This window comes from Gopherus evgoodei, chromosome 15, assembly GCF_007399415.2.
Source record: "Gopherus evgoodei ecotype Sinaloan lineage chromosome 15, rGopEvg1_v1.p, whole genome shotgun sequence".
NCBI classification, from domain to species: domain Eukaryota; kingdom Metazoa; phylum Chordata; order Testudines; family Testudinidae; genus Gopherus; species Gopherus evgoodei.
Window position 1 is genome coordinate 26571346 of NC_044336.1, and position 14671 is coordinate 26586016.

At 57.3% G+C, this 14671-nt stretch overlaps 1 protein-coding gene across 3 annotated transcripts in view; it reads left to right on the forward strand.

Moving 5' to 3' along the window:
- The first annotated feature begins 868 nt into the window (after window positions 1–868).
- KIF19 (kinesin family member 19) overlaps window positions 869–14671 on the forward strand; it is a 29385-nt gene continuing 15582 nt past the window's right edge. For 2 of the 3 annotated variants that reach the window (XM_030534692.1, XM_030534694.1), the window contains exons 1-4: window positions 869–1332; window positions 4897–4977; window positions 13527–13637; window positions 14541–14628. In XM_030534692.1, coding sequence (XP_030390552.1) covers window positions 1294–1332; window positions 4897–4977; window positions 13527–13637; window positions 14541–14628 — 319 coding nt within the window. In that variant the 5' untranslated portion in view covers window positions 869–1293. Of the gene's footprint in view, window positions 1333–4717; window positions 4812–4896; window positions 4978–13526; window positions 13638–14540; window positions 14629–14671 lie in introns of those variants that run through there. The other variant, XM_030534693.1, reaches the window with a different exon arrangement.

Here is a 14671-nt window from a genome sequence, read left to right on the forward strand (position 1 = left end):
AGCTTCATGATTTTTACACCTTTTTTTAGCCCAACTCTCTCTCCACCCCTGACAGTCCCCACACATAAACCTTCTGCAGAGGTCATAACCTAGAACAGTGATTCTCAAACTTTTATACTGGTGCCCCCTTTCACATAGAAAGCCTCCCAGGGCGACCCCTTCTTATAAATTAAAAACACTTTTATATATTGAACACCATTCTAAATGCTGGAGGCAAAGCAGGGTTTGGGGTGGAGGCTGACAGCTCGTGACCCCCCATGTAAGAACCTTGTGACCCCCAGAGGGGTCCCGACCCCCATTTTGAGAACCCCTGACCTAGATGGACCCCAGCTGGGCAAGCAAGCACAGGTTCAAAGCATGCAAAAGCATGGATGTTTTCTCTTTAAAAGTGCATCTACACTGCACACGCTGCGCCATCCCCAGCACAGACATTGATAGCCGTGCAGACCGTGTGTCCCCAGCATGGCCAAGCGGTGCCTCCGCCGTGGACACGGCTGGTTTTAGCAGCGCAGTGTCCTTCTGCCTCCCCGCAGCTGGAGCCGTCACAAGTAGCTCCCCACTGCAGTGTGGACCCGGCCTGCTGTGAACCCCCCTACATGCCACCACCAGCGGTGTGCAGTGCAGACGTGGCCTGGGGTGCAGTAAGAATGTAGACATAGCACCCAGGCACTTCTCACAAAGCCACCCTTCATGCCCAACGCCACGCATGCCCGCTTCCTGCATGCACGCAGTTCACACGCCCAGCTCCCCTGTGGCAGAGCTGCAGGGCGTGTACACACACCCACACACACACACACACCCTATACCTGCTGCCAGAAGGCGACTGAGCAAAGCAGAGCCCAGCCCAGCTGCTTGTGTGCTACTGTGTCAACAGGAGCCTGCCGCGCTGCGGTTGTTGTGTACAGTTTGAAGATCTCCAGGGGACCCGGCGAGATCCCACAGGCAGCGAAAGCAGCAGGCAGGGCCCCTCCTGAGCGTAGCCCAGGCAGAGCTCCCGAAGGGAGCAGGAATGCTGCACCCCAGCCCTTCGGGGCTCTGTCGCCTCCAGGGGAGCAGTGAGGACAAAAGGCCCGGAACCCGTGGATGGGAAAGGGGCAGGCAGGGCTGACGTCGTCCGCCTCCCCTTTGTCGCTGGGAGGATTAGCCTAAGGCTCAGGTTGTTTAGGAAACAGCTGATGTAAGTGACCGGGCTGTGGAGGGGCACTGGGAAGTGGCGGGCGCGGGGTCCTGAGAGCCATGCCTGTGCCAGCTGCTGGCCTGCCCCTCTAGCCCCTCTGTGCACCTGCCAGGATCATGAAGGAGGGGAAGGAGTCCAGAGACCAGCAACTCACGGTAAGTTCTTTTCTGTCACTTGATTAGCGCTCAGGGCAGCGGGGAGGGCTGGCACGGACTGGCTGCCAGCGGTGCCCAGTGATGCCCGGTGGCACACCAAGGGAACCCGGGGAGAGTGGGGAATTCCCCTCCGCACTGCCTACCTGGTACCTGCTGGTTAATGATGCTCGCGTCCTGTCTGGCAGGGTAATAAGGGCCGGGTGGCTGGTCAGAACTGGAGCAAAAGCTGGAGTTTGGATGTGGGCCTCAGGGCCTGGGGGTCCGGGGGTGGGGAGGTGGGCGCTAGTCGTCCCTTGCCTCCTGCTCAGTCCGGAAATGCCCCGGCTCCGCTGGGTCAAGTTACTGTAAGAGTCTCTAGCTGTGTTTGTATGTAACGACTGGGCTGCAGCCGGCCCTCTGTGCCCACGCTCGTGCCTAGAGGGAACCTGCAGTAATAGAGCCCTTGATTGAAACGTTGCGGCTGTTGTACACTGTGACAACCTGTATGTGAGCTGGGGAAAGGATGTGTGCATGCCTGGGTAACGTACAGGTGTATGGAGCAGTACATTGATTGACGTGCACGTGTGTGTGTGTGTAAAACCCCCCTGGAGCTCTTACACACCTGGAATAAAGGTGTGGTCAGGAACTCTCAGTGCTACAGACCTCCAGAGTGTGTGTGTGTGTGTGTGTGTGTGTGTGTGTGTACTAATATATATTCCTTTGTGAGTCTATTAAAGTATTTGCTATAGCCTCCATCCTAGGACTGGATTTTACATCCCTTGTCCTCCTACACTTTGCTGTCATGAATTGCAGCAGCATCACACACTCACAAACCAAAGATTCATAGAGGATGATGCCTGTATTTTTAAAGGAACTGTTTACTGGAGAGCAGTAAAACTGTCTTCTAAAAAATCCCAGCACCTCTCCAGATTTCCTGTTTTTCAGAACAGAAGGAGAAAGATACTGCAGAGCAAAGAATGTAAGAGGAACAATAAGAGCCCAATCTTGGATGATACCAAGTGTCCTCAACTTCCTTCGGATCTGAGGCCAAGCAGTGCACATTGTAAAGTGTGCATTGGATGCTGTATCGTGTGTGTGTGTGTGTGTGTGTGTGTGTGTGTGTGTGTGTGTGTGTGTGTGTGTGTGTGTGTGTGTGTGTGTGTGTGTGTGTGTGTGTGTGTGTGTGTGTGTGTGTGTGTGTGTGTGTGCGTGAGCAGCAAACGCTGGGTGTGCAGTGTGTAGGTGTGCATGCCCCAGAGTGTAATCTCCCATAGGGCATAATGATGTGGCTGGACTTTTAGCTCAGTGCTCTTATGACCAGCCCCTCTCCACCCCGCAGCCCCGTCTTGGTTTGTATGTTGTGGGGAAAGACAGCTTCTGTTGTACGGTTGTGTTGGAGTGTCTCTGAGTAAGCGTGTCAGTGTCAATAACCCATGTGTCCGTCTGCACTGCGGGGTTGTGGTGCTGCCCCCATAGCAGGGCTCAGGTGATGCTCCCCACACAATTCCCACGTGTGCCAATGTGCGTTAGTGGCTGGAAAGATGCTATTTAGTGATCTGTTCATACAAGAGATTCTGGTCAGCGCCGCGGCCCACTGATCGTGCTCACACACTGATGCTTCATTAACATAGACAATGTTTAAGTGCCCAACTCAGCTTGGCCTTCGCTAGGAAGCCATGCCTGGTGTGGGGGTAACACACAGGTCTGGGGGTGCAGTATTTGCTACAAATGAGTCCAAAGACCTCGGCTTTTGGCTCTAGCTACTCACCAAGCTTCTGCTGCAGGTTGGGTTCTGCCAGTTTTACAGCAGGGAGCCTCTCGGGTGGTTTGGGATAAGAGATAAGTAGACGTTAGGGATGGAGACTAACTCAGCCAAAGTGCACAGGAGTCTGCGAAATTGGAGTTGCTCGTGCAAGAGTGTTGAAGGTAAGTTGGAAGCAGAGCATTCTGGGAAGGTACAAGTTAGCATGGCCAGGCCCCATGGTTGGGTTCCTGGGCTGTGAGTTGTTCATGCGAGGTTTCTAATGAGTGTTGTTGAGAATCGTGAATGTTTTATTGAAATGCTTCGGTGCTGGCAGTATGGGAAGGGCGCTGGTGCAGATGTTCAGGTAAATAAAGTGCAGTGGTGGAGACAGAATGAAGGTAAAGGGCAGATTCATATTAATTAGTAGGATCATGGAGCAGACAAGGAGCAGTTTTGCTAAATTGCAGTGAGTGCCAATTAACATCCAAAGGATCCGGTGAGGCTCTGGGATTCTAAGACTGTACTTCACGCTGTGACCCCACTGATAGACTATTTCATTGCTGAGTGGAGTATAACTGTAGCGTTATGTGTGTGGAAATCGCATGCCTGTTTGCTTCACCATCAGTTTTTTAAATAAAGTTTGGTTGGCTCATTCCTAGTGGTTCTCTACGACCTAAATGTTCTGTGGCCTCCCTAGGGGCTCAAATTTGAAAGCTAAGTTGGGTTTTATTGCATCTTTATCTTTAACAACTTAATATTCATTGGGACCCTTTCAACATGAAGGATACAAAAGGTTACAAATCCAGGTGTGTTGCCACTGGGTGATGAAGACCTTGGCGCTGTGTCCTGGCATACAGACAGCACCTGGCACATTGTGGGCACTTCCAGGGCTCAGACACCCACTAGTACTTGAATTGACCCCCTCCCAAATATAGGGCTACTCCGCTCCTCCATGCCCACGCCTCACCCCCATTAGCACCAGGGATGAGTGAGGGCCCAGAACTGAGCCCTGCATCTCAAGCCACTTGGCTTTGGACTTTCTGGGTGGGACTTGGCCTCTTCCCAAGCTCCTGGTCCCTTTGTAGGGAACGTGACCATTATAGCGACTCTCCCCCAGACAGGCAGGGGACCCACTCAGTTGTGAAACACACATGGGGTGAATGAGGCGAAGGAGAGAACCAATGCCACAGTGTCTGGGGAGCTAGTCAGACCTGGCTGCTCTGGTTTCCACAGCTGCACCAGGAATCACTAGCCGTCAGCATCTGAGCTCTCACAGACCAAACCTTTCTGCAAAACCCAAGCATGCTGAATACACCTTGGGCTGATGGATCAAACCGCTAGCAGGGAGCTTCGCTAACTGACGGATTTGATAAGCTTTTTGCAGCCCAGACCTTCCAGCAGCTGGCCAGGCAGTGAAGAGCTTAGGGTTAGAGGGAGGGAAAAGCCCCTCTGTGGACAGACTGGCTGAAGCTGTCGCTTTAAACTCGGCGACAGGGCTGGTGTGTGCAGCCGGAGCCGCTGATCTGCTCCCAGCGGTGTTTTCTTTCTTCCAGGAAAAAGCTGTAATTGCTGCGTGCGTGGCCATCGGGGAGGGCGCGCCAGGGCCTCTGCGCTGCCTCGCTAGAGAGGCGATGCCTCAGGTGAGGCGTGGGGTGGGGAATGGACATCGGCAGCACAGTCGCACTCAGCCAGCTTCCTAAGTGCTAGGAACTTCTGGAGACTCTCCGTGCCAGGCAGCACCATGGCTCACGTGCAGGTGCCGATTCCCCGTCTCTTCTGTCTTCCCTCCACTGGCTCCGTTCGCTGCCCGCATCTCTCACCCTCTCTTCACTGTCTTCCAGGTGGCCCTTCGGATACGGCCGATCAGCATGGTGGAGCTGGAGGAAGGAGCTACTCTCATAGCTCATAAAGTGGATGAACAGGTAGGGCAGGAGCATTCAGGGTGGGTGGGCGAGCAGGGGACAGGGCCCTGGCAGATCCAAGTTCAAATCCTGCCTCAGGTCAGAGTAATTGGCTGTGATTTTGGGGCATTTCATCAAAGCCCCCGGTGTCCAGTCTAAAGAGAAATGAACCTAAAAGTTGGTGTGGCTGGGGGGCTGCAGGTCAGGATTGAGGGGCATTGGCAGAGCTGGGCTAGCAAGGAGGGGCCTAAAAGCTAAGAATGAGGTGCATTGGCAGAGCAGCGTATGGAGGAAGCTCGCGCTGCCCTTTCCCACATTAGGTGTGAATGGAAGATACTTGGCAGCGTCTCTCTTGAAATCCTCTTGCTAAGTGTTGTGATGGGAGACGGGGATACAACAAGTAAAATCTTCCAGGAGCATTTTCTCTCGATGCCCTTTAAAAAGCAAAGAGCAAGGTGTTTTCATGCAATTACACTTGCTTTCCTTTGTTGCTGGTTTTGCATTGAATCACTTGCTTCCCAAGGTGCTAGAGAAACCCAGGTAGAATTATACCCGCTGGGCCCATGTGCCCACAAAGAGCGCTCCTGCTGGGCATCTGAATATGGCTGGGCTGCCCAGCACTCCAGCGGCCCCCCACCCCACAGGGGCCACTGGCCTTAATTAGGGGTCACTCTGGCTTTCCTTTAAAATCTAAAGCAGCCAGTAAAACCCCCTCCCTTGGGACTGCCCAAGAGGAAGAGTTTTTAAATGCACCCTGGGGACCCTCCCCCTGGACATGGCAAATTGCCTTGGAGCACTACAATTCCTGCTCCCGGTTGTCAGCTGCAACCCCCAGAAGCTACCGGGCGCTGGCATAGCCAAAACTAAACGCTGAAATGGGGGGAAACAGAACCCAGTCCCAGAATCAATCCCTACCTTCAGTGGGTGAGGGGGGTGGCGGGGAGCCAGGTGAGAAAAGGTTAACCGCTGCGTCTTGCTTTCCCCCTCCTTGAGCCTTGCGTGACCTTAGGAGATACTCTGGGTAGCCCACCTGTTGCTGTAGGAGACCAGGTATTCTCTGGTTTGCTGCTGCAGGGTTCATCAGAACACCAGCCTGCCCCTGTGAGCGCGTGAGCCCCGGGCCTGCCCATGCTGGTTTGCCAATGGAGGGTTTCTCATGGCACTGAAGCAGCTCCTTAGTGTAAGAAACCCTTGGAACAAACTCCCCGGATCTGGCCCTTGGCTGAGGGTCTGGGCCTATCGACCTCTCCCATGTCCCCTGGCGCTGTCTGACCCTGGCTGCCTTGGCCTTCCCCTCGCCCCGTTCCATTATCGATCCAGCTCTATTAACAGCTGCTAAGCACTGGCGCCGGGTTACCACTCGCCAGCCCCAGCGCGGCCTCACATCAGGAGGAAATTAAGCTGCGTTTATTAGCAGGATATTTTTACTCCCCTCGAGCAATTACGAGAAGAGCAGGCGGCCGTGAGCTCGGGGCTGTCTCTGCCATCTGTGTTTACCTGGGCTGAGCGCTGCATTAGGGACTCTCCAGGCAGATGGTAACTGGCTGGGCTGGAAGCAGAGCTGCTTCTTGGCGGCTGGGCCCAGGGCTCACCAGGTGGGGAGCTGGACAGAGCAGGGCCCTTCGGGGTGCCAGGGGATTGCAGGGGAGGGAGGGACTGTCTGTTAGAGCCAGGAGGGGACAATGGAAGTTCTGTTTCACAAAGGATTTGGGGATTTCGGTGTCTGCCTTCACTCTGCATCAGAGCAAAACCCTGAAAATTCCCAAAGTCTCTGAAGGGAAATTCCTCTGGGGGCAATTGAAACGTTTGGATTTGTCAAAATAGCGGCGTTTTGTTTGGCTTTTGGCTTTGTTTCGAAAGCGCACCCTTGGCTTCCCTTTGGTAACCCGTTGCTGAAGGAAAAGGTCTTTTCAGCGTGAAATGCTTTGTGCCAAGAAGCCTGCAGTGGGACAGTTCAGAACTCCCCACCCCCTTCTGATGCAAAATGAGATTCCAGCAAAATCGACCTGATCTCCCGAGCGCGATGGAACACGGCTCCGTTGGCACTTCCATCTAGCTCTGAGGTCTGTGTGCGTTACCAGAGCCTGAGTGAGGGCCTGGCTGATGCCCAGACCATGGGGACAGGGAAGGGGCGGTTACCCAGCTTGCGGGGTAGGTTGGCAGGCTCCAGAGCAGCAGGTTTTAGAGGTGATGCCCCAGGGAGATGCAGGGGCCATCCCCGCTCTAAGCGACTGCCTCAGGCTCTCTGCAGATGTCACTGCATCATGTTTTCACACGGGCTAAACACTTCCTGTGGTCCTGCTGTAATCACAAGGCTCTGGCAGCTGGTGCCCTCGGCTTTACCCAGGCCCTGGGTGTCAGATAAGAATTGGGCGGAAGGCGGGTGCCTTGGGGCTGTGCTGTGAGGAGCGTGTTCCCTGTCATGTTCTCATGCCATCTCCAGACCCATCTAGGATTCCTGCCTTTCTTTTCCCCTTCCTTCTCCTCTTCCTTCATTCCCTTCTTCGTAGCAACGGGGGGTAGGAACATCCCCAAGACTTCTCCTCCCCCAGCTCCCAGGGCATGGCAGGATGGCTCACTATTGCACAAGCAGGCCGGCTCTCACGTATGGACTCCTCTGCACAGTCTGTTCACGCACGCCCGGCGCACCAGGCAGGACAGCGGTGGGGTCTGTCCTGGACAGCCCCAGAGCTGGAGAACCAGCCAGTTGTCCAGGGCTGGAACAGCAGGGGCGTTGCAAGTGAGAAAAGAGGTGACCTGACATGTTAGGGCCTTACATCCCGGGGTGTTGGCAGAGCTAAGCGGGGGGAGCCTAGGCCTGGGATAGGAGGGGAATGCGGCAAGTCTGGGATCCAGGTGCCAGCACAACCGTGTTCACTAGCGAGGGGGAATAGTGCCCCCCACTGACCTCCAAGGAGTGCCTGCCCCTGCTTCGCTGGGATGCCAAATCCACAGCCTCCCCTTCTGGGCCTCTTTGGCTGATTTTCTTCCCCTGGTAAAACCAAGAACAAAGTCCAGGCCAAGGGAAGCAGCCATCATATGCCCGTGGCTCTGCCCGCACCGTGTGGGGGATCAGGGTGGGGGGTGTTGGCCACTCCCGTGTGTAGGGAGGAGGGGCTGGGAGGTCAGACGCAAGCCACTTCTCTGGGTTGCCTTGGCTAGCATGTGCACCCTCCCCCGGGTGCACAGGGGCCGGGGTGGGCCCGCTCGTGCCAGGGGACAATGCTATCTCAGACATGCACTGGCATGGTTTATCGGAGCACCCAGTCGCCGTGGCAACGACTGTGCACAGGCCAGGCGGGGGGAGTGGGGGGGTCAACGCTGGCTCCAAGCAATGGAACTTGTGGAGACAAACCCAGCTGCCATGTCAGGATCTGGGGGGGGGCGGGTAGACAGGGATGCCAGGGCCTGGGGGCCTGGACAGGATCTCTCCTGATCCCAGCACATGGGCACGGGGGCTATGGGGGCTTCCTTGCAGCCTGTCTCACCCTGCCTCTGCCATCCCCATGGTGTCAGGAATCTGTCCTGCCCAGCTCAGCCCTTGCTAGTTCCTGCTTGAGCCCATTCTGTTGGGGAGCCAGCGTGCGGGGCCCTGTCGCTGCCCTGTGCTGGAGGGCAGGAGGTGGGGAGCAGGGCTTCTTTCTGATCTTTGTAATTGTAATGCAAACATGGATTTTATCTAACAAAAACCAGTGCCCGCAGCCCTGGGAGACCCTACAATAACAAACCAGTGTGTGTAGCCCTGCCCTTAGGGGAGACCTTACAATAACAAACCAGTGTGTGTAGCTCTGCCCTTAGGGGAGACCTTACAATAACAAACCAGTGTGTGTAGCTCTGCCCTTAGGGGAGACCCTACAATAACAAAGCAGTGTGTGTAGCTCTGCCTTTATGGGAGACCCTGCAATAACAAAGCAGTGTGTGTAGCTCTGCCTTAATGGGAGACCCTACAATAACAAACCAGTGTGTGTAGCTCTGCCCTTATGGGAGACCCTGCAATAACAAACCAGTGTGTGTAGCTCTGCCTTTATGGGAGACCCTACAATAACAAACCAGTGTGTGTAGCCCTGCCCTTGTGGGGGACCCTACAATAACAAACCAGTGTGTGTAGCCCTGCCCTTATGGGAGACCCTACAATAACAAATCAGTGTGTGTAGCTCTGCCATTATGGGAGACCCTACAATAACAAAGCAGAGCGGGACACTACAGGAGCCCTAGAAGTACTTGCAACAGAAAGAATGCTGGGGGTGGGGGGGGAGTGATGTTAACCCTGTCTGGTGACCTGGCACCCCAGTAAGTGGCTCTGGGGCAGGGGGATGCCCACAGCCAGGGAGGGTGGGGGGACTCTGTTTCTCACCTAGGACATGCTGGCCAGGCTGGAAGTAGGGCAGGTGGGGTGGAGTGACGCCACCCCGCTCCCCCCGGGTAGGGTTACACACACAGACACCAGCCTGCCAGCCTGGCACTCGGGAAAGGTCAAAATCTGCATTGAAATGGGAGACGGGGAGAAGGCAGTGGGTGGGGGGAGGGGCAGTGCTGCTCTGGCTGTGTGCCCCCCCCTCCTCGTTGGGGGGAAGGGCTGGAGGAAGTGGCCGTGGAGGGGCTGAGCACGGGTGGGGAGGGAGCAGCTATGGGCCGGGAGGTCTGGTGGATCCAGCCCTTCCCTCCCTAGCCTAGCATGGCCAAGGGGGATAGTCGGGGAACCCGCCCCCCAGCCAGGGTGAACAACTCCCCACCCTGACTCCCCCGACTCCCTGGTGCAGGCAGCAAGAGTGCCCCCTGCTGTGTTGCTGCCAGAGGGTGTGGGGAGCACCCGTGGGGCAGCGCTCCCAGCTTGTCCCCCCCATGGAGGGCACCTTGCTGGCGCTGCCAGGGCAGCTGCCCCACCCTCGGGCTGCGCGGCACAGAGCCGCTTTTGTGTGTCGCTGGCCCACAGAGGACTGCGATCAAAGGCCTGGATCGGCGCAGGGGAGGACAGTTGGATTCTCTTGGCACCCCGCACAAAGCGCTCGTTAAGGGCCGGCCCTGGCCCCGGGAACAATGCCCCGATTCAGGAGGCACAACGGGAGAGCAGCCTCCCCCTGCAGCCCGTCCTTCCTGTGCCGCTGTCCTGGCAGTACTGGCTTGCCCAGGCCTGGCAGGCAGCACAGGGTAACGTCCTCACCGCACGCTCTGTCCTGTCCCTCAGCCTCCTGCATTTCCCACCGCTGCCCCCACCGGAGTCAGTCTGGAGGGGACGGAGCCTCAGTGGGGCAGCTCTGTCGGCCTGCTGGAGACCCTGGCTGATACCAGCTGGGAATCTGGCCTGAAGCATTTTATCCTGGCTTGTACTGGTCACCCGCTCCCCCATCCCAGGCACATGTACTGTCTCCTCGCCGCTTGTGAGCTTGATGGGCCATCCCCCACACCTGAGACGGGAACGTATTCGCAAGACCCCTGTATCTTCTGCTGCCACCTCTTGGTTGCCTTGGCAACAGTCTTAGCACGGCTACAGCAAGCCCTTTGTAAGAAGGATCTGGGGCTTGTGCCTGGGACTCACTGAATGTGCTGTATGTGTGCGCTTACTTTATGTGCAGAAGGTTGTTAACCTCTGGAACTTGCTGCAGCAGGATATCCTGGAAGCTGAGGGAGGCTCTAGTGGCTAGAGCACCAAACTGGGATCTAATCCCATTTTGACCACCAGCCCACTGGGTGACCCTGAGCACGTCACTGCATCTCTTTGTGCCTCAGATTCCATCCGTAAAATGGCCTGAAATATCGGCCCCCTTTGTAAGGTGTGTGGAGATCAAGGGCTGGCAAGCGCCAGAAAAGAGCTGGGGGTTGTGCATTTCTGTGACTAGCTCTGGCATATGCCAGGATGCTGGTGAGGATGCTAGGGACAGCTTGAGGGCACCGTCAGATCAGCAGCTGGGGTTCCAGGGCTGTCCCCATCCCCTGTGCAGCAGTGCAGAGCTGGAGGTGTTTTCTGGGGGCTTACGGCTTCTTCTGAAACATCCTGCCCCAACACTGGGGAGATCTTCCTTCTGCCTGGGATGGCCACGGGGTGGGATGCCAGGCTGGTGGTCCATTGGCCATGTGCCTGCCTGGCCGGGTTGGTGGCTGCTGATCAGATTACACTGAGCCCCAGCCAAGAGGCTCTGAGACGGTTTTGTTCTCTCCTTGCTCTGAAACCCAACCTGAGTCTCGTTCCCACCCACTCAAAGAGGAACCTGATGCCAGGCGGCAGCACGCGGAGCCAGGGGGCTGTTTGGGCCAAACACGGCAGCGCTGGGAGGTGCGGCTGCATTTCCAGTGGAACCGCCCCCGGAGCTGGACCTGGGGCGATAGCCACTGGGTTCGCCTGGCCCTTGGCATCCAGCTTTTCCCAGCTGCCGCTGGGGTGGTGCATGCAAGTGGAGTGGACTCCTGGTCCTAGAGCCATCGGGGATCCTACTCCAGGGGGTCCCTGAATCCCCCCATCCTCCTCCATTTCCTCCTTATTTCAGTGCTCTGGGCAATCTGTCTTGCTGGGCTCCCCACAACTGACCCAGGCACAGCCGGGCCCCCTAAGCCACCCCCTCCAGAGCCAGCCTCCGCCTTGCTAGCCTGGCTGAAGAACGGCTTATCTCCTCTAGTGGGGCCTCAGCAAACAGCCAGGTGCCTTGTGAATGGGGAGAGATGTCCCAGCAGCAAGTATGGGCCTGTCCTCTCCGCCGCAGCCCTAGGCCGTGCCCGGGAGCAGGAGCCAGGGGCAGCAGTGCTCACAGGAGAACAAAGGAAGATCATTGTTTCTCTGGAGGGGGTCTGGGGCTGGGTGAGTGAAGAACGCTGGGTAATGCACAGAGCCCGCAGCCCCTGGCACTCGCCTCGGGGACCAGCTGCCCAGGTCTCTCTGGATTCTGTATGGCTCGTGCTGGACCAGGGGGCCCAGCTCTGCCCCTTGCTGTTGCCCCTCTCCAGCCCCAGCTCTGCTGGGGACCCACAGCCCCCCGCAATTCCCGCCCTTGTTCTCCTCTGCATGCTGCCATCTGGAAAACGGAGCTGCTGCTCCGGAGCCCTGACTCGGTTCCACCACCCAGCTGTAGCGGTGTCTCCCCAGCGGACACCTGAGACCCAGCTAGTCTTTAAATAAAGGCCACTCCGGCAAACCTAATCTCCTAGCTCCCCTGGGAGAGCAGCAGTGACATTAGCCTGTGGGCCCAGTTCCCGGGTGACCCCCAGCTTTCAAAAGGGCCATTCGGGAGCAGGGAGGTCACTGGCTAGCATTCCCTGGTGAGTGCGAAGACCGTCTCCTTCTGGACCTACCTTCTCCATTTGTCCCTGCCGGGGGGAGAGGCCAAAGCAGAGGTTGGTCCCTGCTAGACAATCTGTGCCCCATACAAGCCTGCAGGGATCTCCCCAGAGTGCAGCTGAGCCCTAGTTTAGTGCTGCTAATTGCCAGTCGAGCCCCCAGGGGCCAGGCCGTCTCACATCGCTGAATCAGGTCAGTTATTAAAAGGCTGCAAACCCTGAGCTCCCAGAGGAGGGTAGCAACAAACAGAGACAGAGAGAGGGACGGGCAGGAGCCATGCCAGGGTGGGGGAAGACGGAGCCAGGAGCTATACCAGGGCGGGGGCACCATGGAGCTGGGAGTTGTGCTAAAGTGGGGTGGGGGTGATCGAGCCATGCCAGGGCGGGGGGCATGACAGAGCGGGGAACCTAGCCAGCGCGGAGGGCGTGATGGAGCCGGCTGTCACATGGCTCTCCCCTGATGTCAGCAGTGAAGCTGGCTGGGGAATGTTCAGCAGAACAGATCCCCCTCAGAAAACACCTTTTTGACTAAACCAGTTTTTTTTTCAAACTTGTGTCTGTTTTGACAAAAAATTCATTTTGGAAAATGTGGTGGGAGAAGCTTTGACCAAAGCAACACGTCCTGCTTTGCCAGGGCTGGAACCAGAGATGCCATGGTTTGTTTCCAAAAGGACGTTCCATTTAGCAAGTGACGGGTTTTTTGTATATAGAAACCAAATTTAACATTAAAACATGGCCAATATGGAAACAAACCATTTGGACTGAACCCAAATTGGGGCAGCACCACTTCCCAGGCCACGCAGCTGCCAGCTGGCACCAAGTGTCTGGGCTCCCAGCTGGCCCTCGGGGCTCCATCCCCTGGCATGCGGCCTCGGGGTGTCTCAGCCTGTTGGAGAGCCTCTTGGGTCAGGGACTGTCCAGGAGGTGCAATCCCGGAGTCACAGGGAGCTGCTTACCTGCCGGAGAGCGGAATGGCCCCCTGCCGCAGCCGGCTTCCCTGGGAGATGGTCTCTGCCCAGCCTGGTCAGCGGGGCAGGCCGGGGGCTGTGCTCAGAGACCCAGCGGAGGGTCATTTCACTGCCATCCTGTTGTAGAAGGTGCATGACAGCCCAGTGCATGCCGCAGCCCAGTGCCAGCCTTGCCATCCCTCGTCCCCCCGACTGCTGCACTGGGACACACGGCTTCCTAAGGAGAGTGGGGGTTGCAGCATGTGGGGCAGGCAGGCCTGATCCTAGGGATGCCCAGGAAAGGAGGCTGGCATGTGGCCACGCCCTGCTGACCCCTGGCACCCGGTGTCCCGGCAGGTGGTGGTGCTCATGGACCCCATGGAGGACCCTGAGGACATCCTGCGAGCCAACCGCTCCCGTGAGAAATCCTACGTCTTTGACATGGCCTTTGACTTCACGGCAACTCAGGTGAGGAGCTGGGCCCTGGGAATCCTGCTGGGCTCCAAACCCTTCGCATGGGCCACCCAGCCCCGAGTCTGCAGGATTGGGGAGGTCCTTGGTGGGGGACGGGGGGCCTTGCTATCCGAGCATCCTCTGCCCCTGCCCTGCCCCCTTCCCATCTGCGCGACATAGCAGCCATGGCAGCGGGTGCTCAACGGCAGTCGGGCAGTGGGGCTGGGCCAGACCAGGCCCTGGGTCTGGTTTCAGCAGCTCCATTTCATGCTAATTTCCACACTACGCTGACAGTGGAGAGGCTGCCCCCATCAAATGCTCCCTGCTCCCTTCTGACAGCCAAAACAAGGGGGGCAGGGAGAGCGTGGGAGCGTACCGTGCATCCCCTCTCCTCCAATGCCCAGAGACCCACCCTTCAGCAGGTTTCTGAGCCCCTTGTTTGCCCCGGGCAGCGGGGAAGGGGATTGGAACTCATCTAGTAGATGGAATCAGAGCTGCCCAGCTGTGTGTCAGCAGCCCTATACTGCTCTGTTAGTGGTGATTCTCCTGCACCTTGGGTGGCAGGAGCCAAGGCATGGGGCACAGGAGGGTCTAAGCTCTGTCTCTGCATGCTGGGTGACTGCGGGTCTGTCCCAGCACCCTGGGGGTGGCTACTTGCGGGTGGGTGAGTAGAGCAGGGGAAAGGTCAGTAAAAGCGGCTGGATAGCTGGGGAGGGGCCTGGGACCCAGGGGGAGGCTGGATGGTACACGCACACCCATTTTCAGTTAGGGAGGGGTTGGTCCAAGGTAATTGCCTTGGTGTTGTGGGGGGGGGAGGTGACAGGACACGAGGGGGGCAGGGGGGGCGAATCCTGACATATCTGTCTGTGCTGCCTCCCCCCCCGGGGCCTGTCACCCTCCCACGCTCTCTGGCTGCAGGAGATGGTCTATCGTGCCACCACCAAGGGCCTGATCGAAGGCATCATCTCGGGGTACAATGCCACCGTCTTCGCCTACGGCCCCACTGGTGAGGGCCACGCGATGCTGGGAACGCTCGCCCACAGGGGCTG